The sequence below is a fragment of the Balaenoptera ricei genome, chromosome 2 (assembly GCF_028023285.1).
Source record: "Balaenoptera ricei isolate mBalRic1 chromosome 2, mBalRic1.hap2, whole genome shotgun sequence".
In the NCBI taxonomy this organism is placed as follows: Eukaryota; Metazoa; Chordata; class Mammalia; order Artiodactyla; family Balaenopteridae; genus Balaenoptera; species Balaenoptera ricei.
This window is the reverse complement of record NC_082640.1, coordinates 103,441,312-103,464,223: the sequence shown is the minus strand read 5'-3', so window position 1 is coordinate 103,464,223 and position 22,912 is coordinate 103,441,312. Positions and strand designations below refer to the sequence as shown.

Below are 22,912 nucleotides of genomic sequence, written 5' to 3'. Positions count from 1 at the left end.
GAAAATACAAATGAATATCCCATCAGCAAATCATTAGTGATATGTAAGTAACCACTTAACATCAAACCCTAGAAATAGGAAGGGTAGGGCAGAGAATGAATTACTTTCCATTATACTCCCTTTAGTATTTTATTATTTTAACCATATGTGTGTATTAGTTTATTTCAAAAAATTAGAATTTACGTTTAAAAAGCTACAAAAACAAATCAAGCCTCTCCTTTATCGTCTCTAGGTAGGATAACATGCTTAATGCCTTCCTCACATTCGATGAGGATATAATTCACCTATTTTTCCCTAGTGCTTTTATAGTTTCATATTTTACATTTAAATCTTTAATCCATCCAGATTTCATTTTGGTGTGAGAAAATGATCAAGTTTCATTGCCCACCCCCTCACCAAAAACATGAAAAACATAGTCAATGTTTTCTCCGCATCATGTGTTGAATAATGAATCTAACCATCCCCCACTAATGTGATGTGCAACCATTGTCATACGATGATTTCTTCTAGAAGCAGTTCTGTTCAGGACATTCTGGTACCTGTGCCATGCTGTTTTGATGACGTAGCTCTTTACTTCTAGTTTATGATAGTGCACATGCCCTTCTTCCCTTACTCCCTTTTGTCGACCTTTAACAAGTTACTTTGGGCTCTCTAAGCCTCAGTTTCCCTACCTGTGAACTGTAGATAACGTTAATCCTTGTCTCATAGGCTTTGAGGAATAAATGAGAGATAATCCATGTGAATACTTAGCCCAGTGCAGTTATGATATTAGCTGTAATTGTTATGAATTATAGCATGCTGCCTAGCATATAGTGTATATTCAGTAAATTAACATACTTTTAATAATTTGTGGGAATTCCCTGGCACTTTCACTGCCATGGGCCTGGGTTCAGTACCTGTTCAGGGTACTAAGATCCCACAAACTATGTGGTGTGGCCCAAAAAAAAAATAATAATTGGCTTATTTACGCACACTAAGATACCTTTGAATGCTTTGCAAGCCTAGTTTTTTAGCTTGGGTTGTTAAGTGTGATTGTTTCTTTCTGAATACTCTATCATTCTTGTCCTTGCCTATAATTTAGTGCTGGAGGGTTTTAAAATTATCTCTTGCATATGTAATACATGTTTTTTATTCAGTTTAAATTCTGATTCTTCCTGAGCATTGTAACTCTATACATTGGACATGGCAGATTAATGTCTCTCTTTTTCAGGATGAAATTCAAACTTCTGCATCTTCTTGTGATGAGATTGAGGTACAGCTCAGCAGCCAGGAACAAGCTGAGAGGGAGCCAGTTGGCCATGTCACCAAAACAAGGAGAAGGCGCAGGACTGTCCGCAGGAGCCCTGACTCCCAGGTGAATAGAAATGTGCAAACTAAAAATAAGCTACCACCTGTGCCCAAACTGGTATATTATTAGGGAGCCTTCTCTTAATTCCCTTATGCTATCGGGTGTTGGCAAACACTGCTGTGAGCTCCATGAAAGCGCAAACCCGAGTCTGGCCTCATCATCACGCCCTGGGCACTGGCACTCAGGAAGCACTTAGTAAGTATTAAGCACAAATTAAACGTTTGTTGAATAATATGAACATTCATTGAGTGTTTACTTAAGTGAGGTGTAGTAAGTAAGAAGGAAAGAGATACCAACATCAAATATGATTTTTTTTTTTTCCTCCTTCCTATATTGTCCTGGGCCTGGTGATCAGCTGAGCTTAGTCTTTGAACAGTGTGGTCATGTGATTCCGGGGGCTTCTCCCACTTGCTCTGAGAGGACTCTGATTTTATTATCCTTTCATTCAAATGTAACTTTTACAAGATGGTCCTAATTTTTATTTTCTAGCTTTGTGTAGTCCCTTAGTCATTAGCTTGTCTAGGTCTCTCAGTGTTAGTTTCTCCTCCCTAGGAGAGCAACCTCTGCCATGTATGCCTTCCAGTGGTCCCTAGTCTCTACTATTCCCAGATGCATGTTCTCATGACATTTGGTGAAGCAGAGAACCAAATCTGCCACTCAAAAAAGCTTAGTTCTTTCTTTAATTCATTTTCCTCCTCAGTTTGGTACCTGTCTTTGGAAGGCATTGATTACTTTTTTCTTTCTTTATGTCTGACTATTAGCAATGTTTTTAATGATGTGTTTTTAAATTGAGATATAATTCACATGTAACATCCTATCAGTTTCAGGTGTACAATGTAATGATTCAATATTTGTGGTGATCATTTCACAATATATATACAGTAAGTCTAGTTAACACCTCACGTAGTTTTTTTCTTGTGATGAGAACTTCAGATCTACTCTTAGCAATTTTCAAGTGTGAGTCCTTCTTATTTGTTATTGAAAACATTTATTTTCTTTTAAAATTTGTAGCAGGATCATTCAGAGATAAAAGTATGTGATCCTACTGAATTCCATAATCAAGAAAAGCATGAAAACCAGGCTCTCAGAACTGCTGTAGAAGCTCCTTCTCTACCAAACAAGAGTCAAGATGAGAATGCAGTGCCCTCAGGAAAAAGTGGAATAAATGGTATGCCAAGTAACTTTAAAAATCCAAAATTGCTAGGGTAACCATGTGCATTAGTTTCCTAGGACTGCCGTAACAAAGTGCCACAAACTGGGCAACTTAAAACAACAGAAATTTGGGAATTCCCTGGTAGTCCAGTGGTTAGGACTCGGCGCTTCACTGCTGGGACACGAGTTCAGTCCCTGGTCGGGGAACTAAGATCCTGAAAGCCGCACGGTGCCGCCAAAAAAAAAAAAACAAAAACAAATTTATTCTCTCACAGTTCTGGAGGCTGGAGTCTAAAATCAGGGTGTCAGTAGGGCCATCTTCCTCCAAGATGCTGGGGAGAATCCTTCCTGGCCCCTTTGTACCTTCAGTGGTGGCTGTAGACCTTGGCTTGCAGCTAAATCTCTGCCTCCTTGTCATGTGGCAGTCTCTCTGTGTGTGTTTTTCTTTCTTTTTTTTTTTTTTAAATATTTATTTATTTATTCATTCATTCATTTATTCATTTATTTATGGCTGCGTTAGGTCTTCATTGCCGTGCGCAGGCTTTCTCTAGTTGCGGTGATCGGGGGTGACTCTTCCTTGCGGTGTGCGTGCTTCTCATTACGGTGGCTTCTCTTGCTGTGGAGCATGGCTCTAGGCCATGGGCCTCAGTTGTTCTGGCATGCGGGCTCAGTAGTTGTGGCTCGTGGGTTCTAGAGCGGAGGCTCAGTAGTTGTGGCGCATGGGCTTAGTTGCTCCGCAGCATGTGGAATCTTCCCAGACCAGGGCTCAAACCCGTGTCCCCTGCATTGGCAGGCAGGTTCTTAACCACTTCACCACCAGGGAAGTCCCTGTTTATTTATTTATTTGGCTGTGTCCAGTCTTAGTTGCGGCACGTGGGATCTTTGTTGCAGCGCATGGGCTTCTTTCTAGTTGTGGTGCGTAGGCTCTCTAGTTGTGGCACACGGGCTCTCTAGTTGTGGTGCGCGTGCTCTAGAGCTCATGGGCTCAGTAGTTGCGGCACGCGGGCTTAATTGCCCCACGGCATATGGGTTCTTAGTTCCCTGACCAGGGATCAAACCCGAGTCCCCTGCATTGGAAGGTGGATTCTTAACCACTGGACCACCAGGGAAGTTCCTGTGTGTCTTTTTCTTTACATCGTTTTCTTAAAAGGACACCAGTTATATTGGATTAGGTCCATCCTAATGACCTTGGTTTAAGTTGATTACGTCTACAAAGACCCTTTCCAAATAAGGTCAGATCACAATTATTACAGGTTAAGACTTCATTCAGCGTATCTCTTTTGGGGAAACAGTTCAACCTGTAACACCATTATGTAGAACTTCTAAGTGTTCAGCAATGAAAGCAAAAGTTAGAACCAAATACAGTAGGCCATCAGGTCACCTTTAATAACTGTGTAGAAAGCAGAATATGAGTGGTAGCTGAAAAGTTTAAGGCAGTTGATCTTAAGGCAGGATGAGGAGAGAGCCTGGCTCGTTCTGCCAATTAGCTCCTTCTGGCCTGCTCCAGAGACAGGTACAAAGACCTGTTAGCCCCTTCAAGTAGGACAGTTAAAAAGGATCTGCAGAGTCTGCCTTCCCAGGGGTGTGGCCATTTTATTATGATAAATGTATATTTTACTTAGTCTCTAACCTCCTAAAAACTTCTTTCCTAAACTTTCTCAACTAAAAATTTGTTTCAATAAGGCCAGAAAACTTCAGTTCCCCTATGCCTAACAGGACTTGGTGCTTTCTGATTTCATCCCTCAGGAAACCTGCCAGTTGGCAACAGTGTCTCAGTGTTCGTTTCCCCCAGCACATCTATCTGGGACCTGAGGCTTGCCTGAGGGGATTGGGAGAGAAGATGATCCACTCATGTCCACCAAGCAGTTAAATGCAGAATTTCTAATGCTGAGCCCTCCCAGTTTCCCCAGAATTTTGAATGTCTTCTAAATCTAGAAAGTTAAAGAAGGTAGATGTTCTGATTTGTAGATCTGAGGTGAGCCTGGAATTCTGCAGATTTAATAAGTACCCCAGGTAATTTTGATACATATGCCTCATAAACCCATTTTGAAATCCTGAGACGAGGGGAATGTAAAGAAATATGACAGAGTCAGAAGTGGGGGTGGAATTTAAAATATCTATTATTCCACCAATTGTGTTGTTGTCAAGAAGACTTACCTCTAGGACCCAGTTTTGCAGGCATGGGAAAAATGAGGGTGGACCCTTTAAGTCAGGTTTGCGCAATGAAGCACACAGGCTGTTTGAAGGAGAAAAATCTGATCGTGTAGTTTCTGGTGAGAGGAATTTTTTAAACTATTTTGACATAATTCCAGACGTAAAGTTGTAAGAATAGTACCAAGAGTTCCTATATATCGTTCACCTAGATTTCTCAAATGTTAATATTTTGCCATATTTGCTTTATCCTCCTATTTATATTTATATACATATATACGTACGTATATGTGTTATATACATTTTTTTCCTGAACTGTTTGAGAGTGTTTCAGATATGTGCCCCTTTACCCCTAAATATTTCTGTGTGTTTCTTAAAACATCAGGACTTTTTCTCACAAACGTACAGAGAGCAGAAAGTTCACTGATAGGGCTTCTTCATATTCCGCATTACAACTAACCTCTGAGAAACAACCACTTGTCAAGGTTTGGTATAGCATCAAAGAAGAATATCCACAATTATCTGAAAAGGCTATTAAAATACTCTTCACTTTCAACCACATAGCTGTATATGGCAAAATTTGTTTTCATATATTACTTCAATCAAAACATTATATCACAACATATGTATACAGAAGAAGAAAAGAGAATCCAGCTGCCTTTTATTGTCAGATGTTAAAGAAATTGTAAAAAAAAAATAAAAACAAAAAACGCTCTACTCACTTTTTTGATTTAGAAATTTTAGCCATTTTTCATAAATTATTGATGTTAATGTATAATGGGTATATTTTTAGTGAATCAAATATTTTTAAATGTCTTAGTTTTAATATCTAATATGGCACATAGTGATATAACGTACATGAACAAAAATTCCTTGGGGTCCTCAGTAATTTTTGAGAATACAAAGGGATCCTGAGGCTAGAAAGTGTGAGACCGGCTAACTAACCTGTAGACAGACCTTATCTAGATTTCATCCCAGCAGTGTCCCTTAAAACAAAGGCAAATCTCGACTCATCCTTTGCATTTCATTGCCATGTCTCTTTTTTTTTTTTTAATAAATTTATTTATTTATATATTTTTTATTTTTGGCTGCATTGGGTCTTCATTGCTGCACACGGGCTTTCTCTAGTTGTGGCGAGCGGGGGCTACTCTTTGTTGCAGTGCTCAGGCTTCTCATTGTGGTGGCTTCTCGTTGTGGAGCACAGGCTCTAGGCTCATGGGCTTCAGTAGTTGTGGCATGCGGGCTCCATAGTTGTGGTGTGTGGGCTCAGTAGTTGTGGCTTATGGGCTCTAGAGCGCAGGCTCAGTAGTTGTGGCACACGTGGTTAGTTGCTTTGTGGCATGTGGGATCTTCCCAGACCAGGGCTCGAACCTGTGTCTCCTGCATTGGCAGGCAGATTCTTAACCAGTGCACCACCAGGGAAGTCTTGCCATGTCTCTTTAAGCTACTTTAATCTGGAACAGTTCCTCAGCCTTCCTTTGTCTTCTAGCGCATTGACCTTTTTTAAATACAGGCCAGTTTCTTGGGTCCTCTGACTTGGTTTGTCTAATGTTGCTGATGGTTAGATTCAGATCATGCACTATTGGCAGGAATCCCGCAAACTAGGGCTGTGTCCTCCTCATTCAGCACCCCAGAGGGCTCAGATGTTGGTTTGTCCTATGACTAGTCTTGTCAGCTTGCATCACCTGGTTATGGTGGTGTCTGCTAGGTTGCTCCTTTGTAATAGTTATTATATTTCCATTTGTAATAAGTATCTTGTGAGGAGTGACTGTGACTCTTTAAATATCCTATTTCATGGCCAAGGTCCAAGCAAAAGCCCTATAGCCCCTCTGCTCTATCCAATCATTCTTTTGCCTTGTTTTATGGATGCATTGGGAAACCTTAAGGATGAGTGACTTTATAAGTAGCATTTCTTGAAAACCCACTTGCACAGTTTTTAGTAGATTGCCTTAAGCTGAAAAAGATACTAGAATGTGGGAGATAAGTAGGGGGAAATAGCAACCCTTATATACATGATGGCTTTAACTGGATTTAAAGAACAAAAGCAAAACAAGTATAGAAGCAAAGGACCTGAGAAAATATAATAAATATAATAATAGCCAAAATGATAATAGTGTTTCTTAGGCTGGTGGGATTGTGTGACTTTTATCATCCACGTTAAAACAACTAGACATGTTCATAGCAAAAGTTCTGGAAAAGAGTTTTATAAACATACAGAAATTTAAAAACATCTATACAAGAAGCATAAAATTTCTGTCTACTTGAAATACGAGCTAAAATTGTGGTGATGCTGTAACTAACACTTTGTGCTCCTTGTGCCCTGTCTCCCGTACCTTGGCAGAGGCCTATCCCATGAATGTGCTCCACGTTAACTTAACATTTCTTAATGGCAGTAATTTTTGGAAGTCTTTCATTAGTTCTGTGTCCTTGGATTCAGGTAATGAAGGTCCAAAGATACCTTCAGAAAGAAAGAAGTCTCTCTACACAGATGGGTTTTCCAAACGTGGAAAAAATAAAAGAACTGCAAGCACTACTCCAAGTAAGTTTTGCACACAAAGAAACATAAAATGGTGGTTGGCCCCCTTCAGGCTGACGCTGGAGAGGCAGTGCACCGTGACAGCCGAAGGCTCAGACACTGGCATTGGGGTTTGCGCCCCCCCCCCCCCGTTCCCTCATTTTCTACCTGTGAGACCTCGGGAAACTTATTTATCCCCAATAAACCCACGTCCTCAGTTTAAAGTGGGAATAATTAAACTACCTATTTCATCAGGTTAATATATGGATTAATTAAGACTGTTTTCCACTTCTGATTACCTAGCAGGGCAGCTAGCCTGCAGCAAGTATTCAAGAAATATCTGAGAATTAATGTGTATCAAGTACTTGGCACGATGTCTACCTTGTAAAAACTTATTATTATTTTTAGTAATAAGTCTAAGGGACTCCATTTCTGGACATGTAATTCTCTTTCTCTATTGCTTGGCACATAGAATGTTGATTGTGCTATATATTTAGAGTACTTAAAATGCTGCTTAGCATATATGAGAAATTCTAACACTTAATTATACTTAATAAGAATATAATTAGTTAGAATAGTACAGAGCAGGGGTCAGCAAACTATTGCCCATCTTGGCCTGTCTTACAGCCCTTGAGCTAAGAATTGTTTCTGCAGTTGTAAAGGGTTGTATAAAAGAAAGAATATGAGACACAGACCACAGTGTATGTGACCGCCAAGCCTAAAATATTTACTGTCTGCCCGTTTACAGAAAGTTTGCCAATCCTTTGCATAGAGCTTTCTTGGCATTATTAAATGTCAAATTTATGATTAAGTAAAGGCCATTTATTAATTGGTGAGGGGAGAGGACAAATCTGTTAATCTTTTCTTATCCTCTGGACTAAACCAAGATGTTAGTCAGCAGTGAAATGGACAGTGGAGAGATAGATGGTCAGTGTTTGATAGTTTATAAGGTGAATATGCTTTGCCCCTGACTTTCTAAAACCTAAATGTTTTGAAATTAAAATTTTAGCAAAGATGATGCTGAAGTTGAATGTCAGGGATGCTGAGACAAGAATAAGTGTTAACAGAAAAACATAGGGAAGGTGAATAAATGGATTTTGTCTTGTTGTTAATTGCCATATTTGGGGAAATATTCTAGATTTTAAGAAGCTTCATGAGGCTCGTTTTAAGGAAATGGAGTCCATTGATCAATATGTTGAGAGAAAAAAGAAACATTTTGAAGAACACAATTCATTTAATGAACTGAAGGTATGCTGATAAAATTATGTTCTTAATGGCACTAAGCTGTTTGATTTTAATGTTGATACTGTGTATATACCATGGTTAATACAATTAGCTATTATTCTACTAGTGAAATGGATTTGTTTCAGTCTAATGTATTTTTATTATTTTAAATTTGTTTTTGAGAATTTTCAAAACCCTCCAGATAAAACAGTAAATCTTCACTATGAAAAAGAATTCAGTAAAAAATAAAGTTAAAAAAATAAAACATTTAAAAAAATTTTTTAATAAAAAATAAAAAAACAGTAAAAAAAAAAAAAAAAAAAAAAAAAGGGAAAAAAAGGAAGAACTCCAAAGTAGCAATAAGTTCTTCTGTTTTCCACCTTCAGACACTGCCTATCACTTTTGTTGGGGAAGGACTGATATATGGCTGAAGCCATCTTTCCCTGTCTCTGACCTAAAGGGAAAATTAGTGACTAGCAGTTGCTAATTTAAAGGCTTCCTGTCATAACTGAGCTCCCTGTGTGGGGGGCCTTCAGGGCAGGTCCTACTGGACTCAAGCAGCTTCGAGTAAGAAAAGGTAAAGTCAACCCCGAGGTTGAGTTAGCAGCAGAGTAGTGAGTAAATAACATCCTAGGAAGTTGATGTTCCTGTCTTACATGGTATCTGGTGTTAAAGGGGTGCCACAAAGATGGATGGGAAACATTTTTGAATTTAATAATACATAATAACCTGCCTATTTCTCAAAGAATTTGAAACAGTTTGTGGTATTACACACAACACAAAACAGTATAAAGCTGGTTTAAAAGGGGCAGAAAATGAGCACTGTTAACAGGTACAGTGACTAATATATCAGTCACTCAGTTGAGTTTTGAGTTTTCTGATATCAGTGCCAATGGGGAAATGCAGTGAGTAATAAGTTCTAAATAATTAAAAACAAAAAACAAAAAAACATACGGTTCTTAGAAGCTTAATCTTGGATAATAAATGTTCACTTGAACATTTATAAAACCACTGTTACCACAGTTGAAGACACTGTTATCAACCTTCTAGCAAACAGTCATGGCATTAAACATCTCCATTCCTTCATACTGATCTAACAACATGGGTGGACAATCCAGGGAAGAGATATTCAGTATGTCCATAAGAAGACTCTTAAATATTAGCAAGGGCTAAGTATCACAACATTCACAGCTGAATATTGGGACAAGAGGCCCATCCCGGAGGAGCGGGGGAGGGTGTCCTGCGGATGCTTTACAGAAAGTAGACAGTTAGCTTCTTTTTCTGCATAGGGATGAGCTAGCCGCAAATATGCCTGTAAGGAGGGCCACTCGTTCTCCTTACCATGAAGCTGAGTCTACTTAAGTACTTGATTGAAAGTCAAGCTTTCTGTACTACATAATATGGATGAACTAATTTCCAGGTAAAAGTTAAGGGCAGAACAACTGCTTCAACCATAAACTTGAGTGTAGCCTTGAAGATGTGTTGAATAAATAAGTAGCTTACATTATTTTTTAGTTGATAGCCCCATCTGAATGAGTTTAGTTCTAAAATCCCACCCCAGCGCCACTGTTTAAGGAATTGGCCAATCAGATGGGTTGTTTGGTATGATCTGTTTGGAGACTAGAGAATAAAAACAATTACAGTGACTTCACCACAGCTAATATGGTTTTCTTGACGGTTGACTTGTTTGGGGATTGGTCATTTGGAGAATGATGGACAATAAGAAATGAGCAGAGATCTAGAGAGAATCATCCTGGCTGTGACCAATCTCTCCTTTCATGATTAGAGGATGGAAACCTGATTGAGTTAGTTGCCGAATGGCTCCCCTCTGCAATGATCTGAAACCTTGTGCCCCGAGTTGCCTGTTTACTTTGCTAACAGTAGGAATGACCAAATTTTTTTTATCTTTGACAGTATATGACAAAATCCCAATTGAATTTGCATTTCTCTGATCATTACATGTTACATGTTTATGTTACAAATCTTTATGTGTGTTCATTGATGGTTTTTCTGTGAATTTGCTTTTTCTTAATTTTTGCTGATTTATGAACCACTTATCTATATTAATGACATATATTATGTATTATATGTTCCAAATACTTTCCCACAGTTTGTCTTAACGGTGTCTTACCTTGTGGAAGGTTTTATTGTTTTATCCAACTATCCAGCTTTTCCTTCTAAAACTGAGGGTTTTGTCTTGTTCTCTCTGTCCCAAGATCATAAAAATATGCTCTTGTATTTATTTTTACTGCTTTTATTATTTTTTCCTATATTAAATCCTTAACCCAGATTTTTATTTTTATGTATGGTATGATTGAGCTCTTTACTTTGTTAAAACAGGATTTTTTTTGCTAAAAGAAAGGAAGGAATTGATTAGATACACTGCAAACAAAATAAATTAGTGCCACTAGAGTCTGCGGCATAATATTCTACCTGAAAAGTCAGAAAGATTGGTATTCAGTGCTAGTAGAATCATTTAAACATAAGTTGCTCAAGCAAAGGTGTAGAGTTGGTGGTTCTGTCACCAGGTGAACTGGAAAGTGGGAATTTTAGGGGAAAGACAGAAGAAGGCATAAAAGTTGTGGTTAAACATAACAGCATACTTAATACATCTAACCTTTCAGCTTATAGTAAAGATACGTATTTACCAAATATTTTGGTTTTAAATTTGTCTCACAACATGAGAATCTCTTCTGCTTGTATGTCGAAATGAGAAGTTAACATAATTCTCTAGTTTCTTGTATTATTTCATGGGATATAATCAGAATTTTTATGTCTTTTGGCTTTACACTGTCAATTTTAATAGTCCTGTCTCTGCTGTCAGTTAGTGAAGTTAGATTTCTTCTGCTTGCAACAGAGCTTAGACTAATGATAGTAAAAACATTCAATCATTCTTTGTGCTTTGACAGTATCTAAAAAAAGAACATAATCGGAACCCTTCCCTGCCATTTCAAAGAGAGCATTTCCCTTCCTCCCTTCTTTCTTTTCTTTAGGTTTTTTAAAAAGAACTTTAAAAAGCTATTGGGGAGCCAGGGGTGGGTAGGGGAGGAATTATTTGTAGATTCCATAAGCTTTTTACATAGTAGGTTTCTCTTTGAGTTTGTATTTAATAAACTGCATATCATGCTCTCAAAGGAACCATCTTTCCAAGAGAACCGATTTATCCTCCCTTTCTGGCCATGGGGGACTGTTTAGCCACCTGCTTTCTCTAGTTAGAAAATACCTGGGGACTTGGTAGCTGGGAGAGGCTTTCTGTAACACGTTACTCAGCGCAACCAGAAGTTTCTCTTAAATCAGAGTCACCATAGCAACACAGGTGCAGGGAACTGCTCAGCCTGCCGGGCAGGTAGGGTAGGGTGAGGTGGTGCGGAAGGAAGGACGACAGGGTTAAAAGTGGCGATGAAACGGGATAAACGGGGGCACTCTCCTGCACTTTGCCCAGACAATACTGTCTCAGAGGCCAGCTTTAATGTGGTGCGTTTCCCTTTCTTCAGAAGCAGCCCGGCACTAAGGGAGTGGCCGCAACTCCAGTTCCTCCCCGAGAAAGACTCTCTGTGGCTTGTACCCCCGCCAGCCAACGGGGCTCACAAGGCCGGCCCCACGCAGGCCGTAGCACCTTGTGTGTGAAGAGGCTGGCCAAGCGCTCCGCGCTGTCAGCAACTAAGATGAATGTCAGGTAAAGAAGAGCTCCAAAATGGAACCAAGGGCGAGGGCTCAAAGCTTTACTGCTTCTAATACATTTCAGGTGGACTACAACAAATGTTTTAATGTTGATGAAAAAGGAGAAAGGATCGGAATAGAGAGAAAGATCAGCAAACGGTTTTTATTTATAAGTTACTTTTTTTCCCTTAAATTTGTGTTTGATTTTCTCATTTTGTCCAACTTCCCTAAGCTCGCGGTTGGTTTTTTTTAAACATTACCTTTGTATTCGTTTTTTGTTTTTTTTTTTTAAATTTATTTATATTTTGGCTGTGTTGGGTCTTCATTGCTGCACCCGGGCTTTCTCTAGTTACGGCGAGCGGGGGCTACTCTTCCTTGCGGTGCGCGGGCTTCTCATTGCGGTGCCTTCTCTTGTTGTGGAGCACGGGCTTTAGGTGCACGGGCTTCAGTAGTTGTGGCACACAGGCTCAGCAGTTGTGGCTTGCAGGCCCCATTGCACAGCCTCAGTAGCTGTGACACACGGGCTTAGTTGCTCCGCGGCATGTGGGATCGTCCCGGACCAGGGCTCGAACCCGTGTCCCCTGCATTGGCAGGCGGATTCTTAACCACTGCACCACCAGGGAAGTCCCCTTAAGCTCACATTTGATTCAAAAGTAAAGATAGAAAATAAGATCTAGGGCTTCCCTGGTGGTGCAGTGGTTGAGAATCTGCCTGCCAATGCAGGGGACACGGGTTCGAGCCCTGGTCTGGGAAGATCCCACATGCCGCGGAGCAACTAAGCCCGTGAGCCACAACTACTGAGCCTGAGCGTCTGGAGCCTGTGCTCTGCAACGAGAGGCCGCGATAGTGAGAGGCCCGCGCACCGTGATGAAGAGTGGCCCCCGCTCGCCGCAACTAGAGAAAGCCCTCGCACATAAACGAAGACCCAACACAGCCAAAAATAAATAAATAAATAAATAAATTTATTTTTTAAAAAAAGAAAATAAGATCTATATGGATGTTTTACCTTATTAATTTAATGTATGTCTGCAAAGATGTGTAAATAGAAAGTTTTCCGTTGACGTAAATATAAAGTTGAAGCTAAATTCCTAATCTCCCAATTGAGTGAGCTGAAGAATTGACTCATCCTAAAGTATGAACATTGTAACCCACTGGGTACTGCAGTAGCATAGCCATCTCATGCTCACTGATCCCTGTTTTCTTTCCTTGTGCCTTTCCTAACATCAGGTTAGCCCTCAACTGTGACTGTCCCCACAGATGAAGATCTTCAGGCTCCTTTCTCTTAATACCGAAATTTGATTCTCTCATTTTTTAAGGGCGTTTGCAGCATCTAACAGAACTGGTACATGGTGACACTTCCCCAACACATGCAATTATCTGACATAGTTTTTATAAACTGAAAAATGCCCTTGAATTTGGAATTCTATTTATTGAGTTAGCCTGGAATATGAGGTACCTATACGTGGCAGTTCTGATTGTATTTATTAATAGTTAAGAACACCATGGTCAGGGGCTAGTCCTTGCTTCATGCAGGGTACAGAGCACCTGGAATTGATAGCACTTTTCAGTGCTTGGTGATGGGTAGGTGGTTTTGTTTAGAAGCTTGACCCAAGTACTCATGTCTTATACTCCACTGTCCTATTTAGGTTTTCAGCTGCTACTAAAGATAATGAGCATAAGCGTTCACTGACCAAGACTCCAGCCAGAAAGTCTCCACATGTGACCACATCTGGGAGTACCCCAAAAGGCCAGGCTGTGCTCGGGACACACAAGTTAAAGATCACAAGGGCTGAATCTGCTGCTGGTAAAAAAAACAGAACAAAACAAAACAACCTCCCTCCCACCCCACAAAGTTCTGGTTTATCTTTAAGCCATGTAGCTTCCTAATATGATTGTCTGTTTCTTTAAAGCCTCTCCATTATGTATAGAATCAAAAGCAAAAATTTCTCTAGCATATTTTTCATTTATACTGGCAAGGGAAGTGCCAGAGACACAGACAAAAAAACTGATATATCTTCCAGAGGACTCCATCCTGTCCAAGACGAGCCCTGAAATGGTGACCCTCCCTGAAGAATATTCAGCCCCTTCTCAGGGATTAGGAGGAGGATTACAGTATTCATTACAGCCTCTGAATGGTTCTGCCTGACTCTGAAACTAACAGGACCCAGAGTTCATGGAATAAATGCCACACTATTGACTACTAGTAGATTGTATAAGCCAGAATAAGCCATATAGATAATCTTCTACACACTGTCTACTTAATCATCACCTACAAAGACCAAGTGGTTTTCAAAAGAACACTGCAATAACAGTGTGAAGGTTTAAAAGAGTATCACCAACAGGTTAAGGCCTGTATTAGAACTGAGTATATCAAAATTCTCTCAAGAGTCCTACTGAATGTCAGGCAAGAGCCTTGATTACACAGGAAGGACTGCCAGATTACCTGAGACTAGAGCAATCCAGCAGGAGTTTAAACAAGAGGAGAGTATTGTTGTTGGTAATAATCAGCGTGGAGACTCTGAGGATTTTTTCATGCCTTTAACACCTAAATTTAAGATTGAATAGTGGGACTGACAACTAAATTTCAAGAGAGAGTACAGAGGTGGGATCAGAAAATTTATGATTCTTCCTCTAAATGACCTCTCTCATTCCTACCCACCCTTAATCATTTGTATATCAGCAAGGAAACATTCCACAATAACATTCTAAATCATCCTGTAATAGGGGAAGAAAGGGGCTTGGGCAGAGAGCAGGGCTAAAAAATGAAGAGTGGACTTAGGCCTAAGATGTGACTGTGTCATTTTACATGGAGCGCAGGGGTCACTGAGCAGCACCCACCTGCCTAATACTGAGAAAGGACTCACAGATAAGGACATGAGGCAGGAACTAATTGTTTGCCATATCCTGAGCTTTCTCCTCTAAGTAACTCAGGGGTGTGCCCAGTCGGAATGGGATAGTTTTCTTTCCCCGGTTATCAAATATGAATTTTATATAAAATGAAATCAAACTAATTTTTTCTTGTGATTTGCTTTATTCACTATGTTTCAAGAATCATATTAATAAATGAGCTAAAGTTCATTCATTTTCACCGTGTTTTTCAATTGTACGGATATATTTCAGCTTATCCATTTTACTGCTCATGGACCCCGTGGGTATTTCCAACTTTTGTTATTTTGTATAGTGTAGCTGTGACCATTCTGGAACATGTCTCCTGTCCATGTACACAGTTTCTCGAGAGTAGGACTAGGGCTGCTGGATAGTAGGGTAGACAGACACTTAAATTACTGGTTGAATTGTACTAGTTTATATTCTCATCAGCAGGGTGGGACAGTCCCATTGTTCCCCTCCCTCCCAACACTTGATAGCAACACAGTGGAATGGCTTCAGCACAGGAATTCTGTGCTTTTCTGGGTTGTTTCACTAGGTGGTCCTAGATCCTAGTTGCTTGTTCACATATACGGGCAAGTGCCAACATTTGACAATGGCCTGAATGCAGCCTGTGAGGGGAAAGGATTACAAAATGTGCCAGATATATGCTGCCCAACTGTAGCAAAAATGTGGCTTACCAAATTATACCATCCTGGTATATTTTTAATTTTGTTACAAAAATTCATATTCTTCGGTAACAGCCTTCATTAGTAACAACCAGAGCCATGGATCTTTTTATTTCTATGTGATTAGGTTCCTTGCAGGCTTTATATCTGTTTGTGTTAATGAAAATGTTACTATTAACAAGATATAATTTTTTTAAAGGGTAGGGAATTCCCTGGTGGTCCAGTGGTTGGGACTCCACGCTTTCGGTGCAGGGGGTGCAGGTTACATCCCTGGTTGGGGAAATAAGATCCCGCATGCCACATGGCTCGGCCAAAAAAGAAAAACTAAATTAAAAAATAAATAAAAGGGTAAATATCAGGGAAGCAGCCTGAAAATTTACCCGATTTTTTTTTAAATTGAAATAAACTTGATTTACAATGTTGTGTCAGTTTCAGGTGTACAGCAAAGTGATTCAATTACACATATATATACATATGTATATATAAATGTATATATAATCTTTTGCAGATTCCTTTCCCTTATAGGTTATTACAAAATATTGAGTATAGTTCCCTGTGCTCTACAGTAGGTACTTTTTTTTGGTTATCTATTTTATGTATAGTAGTGTGTATATGTTAATCCCAAACTCCTAATTTATCCCTCCCACCCAATTAATTCTTTTTTTTTTAAATATTTATTTATTTATTTGGTCTATGCGGCATGCGATCTCTTAGTTGTGGCATGCATGCGGGATCTAGTTCCCCAACCGGGGATTGAACCCGGGCCCCCTGCATTGGGAGCATGGCATCTTACCCACTGGACCACCAGGGAAGTCCCTCACCTGATTAATTCTTAAAACAGGATTCTAAACTCCAGCTGATCCTAGGAAATGTCACAATATTTAGACTCTTTGGGGAGCTGCTAACAGGGGAACAGCTCAGGGGTTAGTTTTCCTCAGTTATTCTTTTCTCCTCTTTTTTTTTTTCCTTCCCCCCCACCCCGTATCCTCAAGTCCATACTCTATGTCTGCATCTTTATTCCTGTCCTGCCCCTAGGTTTTTCAGAACCATTTTCTCCTCCTTTTTAACCCTATATCTGTTTCAGACTGTTCATATTGAATTCTATTTTTAAGATTGAATAAGTGATACTTAAACAGGTCTTTTTTTCTAATTAAGCCCTTGGATCTTGTTTGTTATTTTAGTTATTACCCCGTTCAATTTGACAACTGAGGCAGCGCAGACTCCGATCTCACATAGAAAACCAGTGTTTGATCTCAAAGCAAGCTTGTCTCGTCCCCTCAACTATGAGCCACACAAAGGTATGTGGGAATGTTTTGATGTACAAGATTTAATATTGAACAATTCTGCATCTGAGGATGTGAAAAATTCTAGTGACTCAGTGGAAGCCATACTTGGCATAGAATTCCTGCCTCTGCCCCTGTATCCACGTGACCCATGATTTAAAAAGTGTCCATTAAACAAATACTAAAAGAAAAAACAAAACTAAATAATTGATTCACTTACGTTTTTATTAAGCAAAGACAACTTCTAATCAGTGTTACTACAAAGTATTAATAAAACTTCAGCCAAAATCAAGAAACTTGGAAGTTAGGCTGTGGGTAAATGAATGTTTTCTTTATAGTTTTTAAAGGATCCCAAGCTAAGAACCACTGGTCAAACAATCTGGGACATTTATTGGCCAGATGTCGCTCTTGGGGATATATTAAAGTATCTTTACATCCATTTAAAACATCAGTACTTAATGTGATCTATCTGTCAGTGCTTCTGGAATTACTTTAAAACAAAACCTTCCTATAAGAATCATGTTATGTAAGTGTTTAAATTACTAATGTTAATGAAACAAATATAATGAAAATGTAAGTCTTTTTTTTATAAATTTATTTTTGGCTGCATTGGGTCTTCGTTGCTTCGCGTGGGCTTTCTCTACTTGTGGTGAGCAACTACTCTTCGTTGCGGTGTGCAGGCTTCTCATTGTGGTGGCTTCTCTTGTTGTGGAGCATGGGCTCTAGGTGCACGTAGGCTCAGTAGTTGTGGCTCGCGGGCTCTAGAGCGCAGGCTCAGTAGTCGTGACACACGGGCTTAGTTGCTCCGCAGCATGTGGGATCTTCCCAGACCAGGGCTCGAACCCGTGTCCCCTACATTGGCAGGCGGATTCTTAACCACTGTGCCACCAGGGAAGCCCGAAAATGTAAGCCTTATTTAGAGGTAAGAGTCAAACTGAACCGTGGTTTAAGAAAACTTCTCCCACCCATTTTTCCTCCCCAAGTTTTCCCATCTGTGGCAATGGCACCCCTCTCCCGAGTGTCGGGGCAGTAGCCTAGGAGTCATCTTTGGTTCCTCACTCTCTCTCAGATCCCATATCCAGTCCATCGGCTAGTCCTTTCAACTCCATCTTTGAAATTGATCTTTAATCTGACTACTCTTCATCCCTCCACTGTGACTCCCTTTGGTCCAAGTCACATCATCTTACCTGGGCTTCTACAAAAGCCTCTTTGCCCCACTACAACTTTAAAAACAAATCAGAGCACATCACTGCGTGCTCAGAACCTCCTAAGGTTTCCTATCTCTCTCCCACCCTCATTTCATTGCCTCCTCCCTTCCCTGACTCTGTGCCAACCACACTGGTGTTTCAGCTCCTCAAACACTGAAACGCCATCCCCTCCTCCATGTCTTTGAACTTGTTATCCCTCTGCTCCACCTGGAACACTATTTCCACTGATCTTTGCACAGCTTGATCCTTTTTTTTTTTTTTTTTTTTTTTTTTTTTGCTCCTTTGTTTTAATGGGGCATCCACTCAACTGTCAGCAACCGAGAAAGGTCTTCCCTGCCCACCCACCCACCCACACTCTTTATTCCTCACCTTGTTTTACATTTCTTCATAGCACATAGCACCACCTGGTGTTATCTTACTTGACTACTGTCTACCTCTACCACCGGAAATGTAACCCCAGGAGAGCAAGGATTTTTGACCACTTGGTTCACTGCTATGTCCCTAGCACCTAGAATAGTCCCTGGCACATACCAGGTACTCAAAAAGTATTTGTTATGGGAATGACTGATCACCACTTCTACTGATGGTAAAAAACCTGGTTGAGAGCTTCATCTGTGCTTGTAATTTTATATCCTAGACAAGTCACTTAATTCCTTTATGGAAGGGAAAATAAGTACTACTTCAGTGGTTACTGAAAGGATCAAATGATACGGCAGCTGTGAAAGTCCTTTTTATAAAATGGGAAACACTGCAAATGATAATCTTTGGTACTCAGAAGTAGGTCAAACTATACAAATAAACTAATATGTAAACATCTGGAAATTTGGTCACAGTTCTAAAGCCAACAAAATATTCCCACTTGTTCCATTCCAAATACATTTTAATAGGTAACAATAATAATAAACTGCACAGATGAAATACTACTTTAATATTAAACATTCCTGTTGCAACGTTGGGATAAACTACTTAGTTGTTATGGCTTATTTTAATGTGTTATGTAATGGGATTCAGTATTAAGGGTTTTTTTTTTTTTTTTTAGATTTTTTTCTGGCTTTCCAAGGATTAAAAAGTAGAAGACACTTATTTTTAGAGGAAAAAAAATGTAATGTCTATCTGTGGAATATTAAATTGAAATTAATAGAATTATACTGGCAAATGTCTTTAAAAACAAAGTATGAATGTTGACAGCAAGCAGGTAGCCACAGATGAAGAGAAAATTAGGAATATAAATACAAAAATCTTTCCATTTATTTATTTATGGCTGCATTAGGTCTTCATTGCTGCGCGTGGGCTTTCTCTAGTTGAGGTGAGCGGGGGCTACTCTTCATTGCGGTGCGTGGGCTTCTCATTGCGGTAGCTTCTCTTGTTGCGGAGCACGGGCTCTAGGAGCGCAGGCTTCAGTAGTTGTGGCACACGGGCTCAGTAGTTGTGGCTCGCGGGCACTAGAGTGCAGGCTCAGTAGTTGTGGCACATGGGCTTAGTTGCTCCGCGGCATGTGGGATCTTCCCAGGCCAGGGCTCGACCCATGTCCCCTGCATTGGCAGGTGGATTCTTAACCACTGCGCCACCAGGGAAGTCCCAAGAATCTTCTTAAATCTGTCTCCGTCTCTGTCCTAAACTAGGAAAACTGAAACCATGGGGACAATCTAAAGAAAACAGTTCTCTGAATGAACATATCAACAGAGTTAGCTTACACAAGAAAAGTTATAAACAACCTCATCTCCAGACCAGGTAAGTACATAATTATCCAGTTCTATAATTCTTTTAATTTTGAAAGACTGTATATAAAAGCAGAGTCTCTGAGGGATAGAGTCACAGTAATAGTGGTGTTTAAGAAGAGGGTAGAAGTGGAATCATATACAGAACTTTCTAAAAGTACATGTGCCTAGGCAATACCAAAGTGGGTTCTAATTCAGTAGGTTTGAGATGGGATCCACGTATCTGCATTGTTTCCAAAGCTCTGCAGGTGATTCAGAAGAGGATCCGGATTCACAGCACTGCTCTTACATGACCTATCTGCCCAAACAATGCACCTGGATGTCCCTCCAGATACCAATCCAGGTGCCCAGGGCACCTAAGTATGCACATAAATTTCACACTCCCAGGGAAACCAGGCTTTCTAGGCTTCAGGGCTCTACACAGGGAGAAACCCCAGGATGATCCTTAGAGGCTTATTTCTGCATGAAAACCAAGTTAACGCCAGAGTCTGTCTTGGGCTGCAGCTGATCCTGGTTTGGCCAATTCCCTGTGTGACACCCTCCTGATACCGGGTTAACTACCGTTTGACTTGCCAGCTACCACCAAGACCTTATTATTTGCTATTAAAATCATTATCATGATTCTGGGTCTTTTTTTTCTCTTAATTCCTTCCCCCTAAAATCAGTGGTTTAAGTCAGAGACCCTGATTCCAATTTTAGCAATTTCATTAGACAATGTGATTTTGAGCTTGACCTTTGACTTCCACAGGTAGAGGTTTCTCATTTAAAACAAACTAAAAAAAACTACAGGGTTTGGATTCGATCTCCAAGGTGTCTTCTGCTTCCAATTCCATGCTTGATTTTAGAATGCTGCCTTAACAAAAAAAAAAAAACTCAAGTTCTAGCCTTTTAACACAACAGTGACGTACGTACAGGTGTGGCTTCCATCACACAGACCACTGGACAGAGCGCAGTGTCCTGTAAGAGTGTGTTTTACACAAGTGTGCTGGATGTCATTTTAAGTTTGGACATTAGTCTAACAACAGGTGCTTTAAAGTGGTCTGTTTGGAGCTTCACTAGAGCCTAACGTATACCTGTCCCTCCTTAGGGAGGAGCAACGGAAGAAACATGAGCAAGAACGAAAGGAGAAGAAAGCAAAGGTTCTGGGAGTGCGAAGGGGCCTCATTATGGCTGAACATTCATAATTTAATATCCTGTAAATATTCCTTTTCTCTGAACCCTCTTTTGTAAATATTTTTGTACTGTCCTCTCACTTTAGCCAAAAGACCTTTTTCTGCTCTTAACTTTGTTCATATATATGTAGTGTCTGTGGCTTCTTCACATGTTTTACCCCTGAAAAGACATTACTACCTTTAAAGCTCTCAAATTCTTTTGAAATAGTTTTTACCTAAGCCCCTGTACAACTAACTCAGTTTTCTAAAAAGACCCATCCTATAGATTCTTGACCTAGATTTTTAAGGTCAAGTTCCCTCTGCTGGCTCTAATAACAGAACTTCAGTCCTCTTCTAGGCAAAAGCACTTACCTGATGGTAGCTAATTATACTACAGACTTTAGTAGAAATTGAACAATAACAAGTTATGAATAGGGTAAGCTGTGAAAGGCCACCTCTTCATCCTCTAGAGAACCTAGTAGTCTTAACAAAACTGTGGGCCATATGGGTTTGTAAGGCATCAATATTTTATCTATGCGAAATGTTTCATTTAAGCTTCTGTGTACCTTTTTCAGATCACTTCATGTAATTGTCAATTACATATCTTTTTTTTTTCCCTCAATGTATTAAAAATAAAACTCTACAGCTCATTCTAGCCTGGCTTATTTAGAAATATACAGGGTCATAGTGAAATTTGAGGATTGCTGCTTTAAGGATTACTATGCTCTGTCAAACTTATACATCTTACTCAATTTATGGAAAAGACTAGAGTTGCTTAGTATCATATCCATGTCTGTTGCACCCGAATGGAGCTTCTGAGTTTTGTACTGCTTAAAATTTTCATAAATAAAATTTTTTCTCATGGTGGTAGATTCATTCTTTGTAAATGTAATTGGTTTCTAAAATTTAGTTGACCAGCCAAGACTAACAAGAGTTGACTTGTACTCTTTGTGTGTCCTTTCTTGACCTCCCACTCCCACTCCTAGAAGAATTGACTATGTCCTTTTGTATTTTCACAGCACCTGTCACATTCTATTATACTTATTGTTATACGTATATGGGCCCATAGAACATGGCATACTCCTGGGTGCTTAATACACTCAGATTTTGCTATCAAGAGGCAGAGATCAGATCAATCAAGAAATCTGTGTCAAATACACTGCTACTGGGAAGGTGAAATGATATAACCACTTTGGAAAACAGTTTAGTAGTTTCTTTAAAAAATTTAAATGTACATCTACCATACGACCCAGCAATTCTCCTAAGAAATGAAAACATATGTCCACACCAAAACTTGTGTCTGCAAATATTTACAGCAGTATTATTCACAGTAGCCAAAAAGTGGAGAAAAATCCAGCTGTCCATCAATGGATGGATTTTAAAAATACGCACTAAAAAAATGAAATACTGATAAACACGCTACAACATGGATGAACCTCAAAAACATGCTAAGTGAAAAGAAGCAAGACACAAAAGATCATATGATTCTATTTATATGAAATATCCAAAGAAGATAAACCTATAGCAAAAGTAGATGATTAGTAATTGTGGGGCTGAGAGTGGGAATGAAGAGTAACTGCAAAGAGGCACTGAGGTTTCTTTCTATGCTGACGGAAATTTTCTAGAATTAGTTTATGTGGAGACTGCAGAATTCTGGCTATATCGTAGTTTCCTACTTCTTCCTCTAAGATGACAAGAATTGATCAGTTTAAACTGTGTTAATCAGGGTCTTATTTTTGGTATATGCAATCTCTAATACTTAAAACGACTGGGGAAGCCTTGGGGACATTAGTCTATAAAGTAAGAACTGGTAAGGGTCATGCATCTTTGGAGAACCAGCTATGCACGTGTTATGGACTGCATGCTTGTGTCCGTTCCCCCCCACCCCTCCGCCCAATTCATACACTGAAATCCTAATTCCAAACGTGACTTGGTACTTTGAGGTATA

General features: G+C 39.7%; 1 protein-coding gene across 2 annotated transcripts in view; it reads left to right on the top strand.

Annotated features, from left to right (window-relative positions):
- The window catches only part of NUSAP1 (nucleolar and spindle associated protein 1), a 36,113-nt gene extending 14,458 nt beyond the window's left edge, over positions 1 to 21,655 (top strand). For both annotated transcript variants that reach the window (XM_059913570.1, XM_059913569.1), the window contains exons 3-11: positions 1,211 to 1,354; positions 2,360 to 2,516; positions 7,089 to 7,190; positions 8,305 to 8,414; positions 11,885 to 12,066; positions 13,697 to 13,854; positions 16,786 to 16,902; positions 19,718 to 19,826; positions 20,901 to 21,655. In XM_059913570.1, coding sequence (XP_059769553.1) covers positions 1,211 to 1,354; positions 2,360 to 2,516; positions 7,089 to 7,190; positions 8,305 to 8,414; positions 11,885 to 12,066; positions 13,697 to 13,854; positions 16,786 to 16,902; positions 19,718 to 19,826; positions 20,901 to 20,997 — 1,176 coding nt within the window. In that variant the 3' untranslated portion in view covers positions 20,998 to 21,655. The remainder of the gene's footprint in view (positions 1 to 1,210; positions 1,355 to 2,359; positions 2,517 to 7,088; positions 7,191 to 8,304; positions 8,415 to 11,884; positions 12,067 to 13,696; positions 13,855 to 16,785; positions 16,903 to 19,717; positions 19,827 to 20,900) is intronic.
- Positions 21,656 to 22,912: the final 1,257 nt, after the last annotated feature.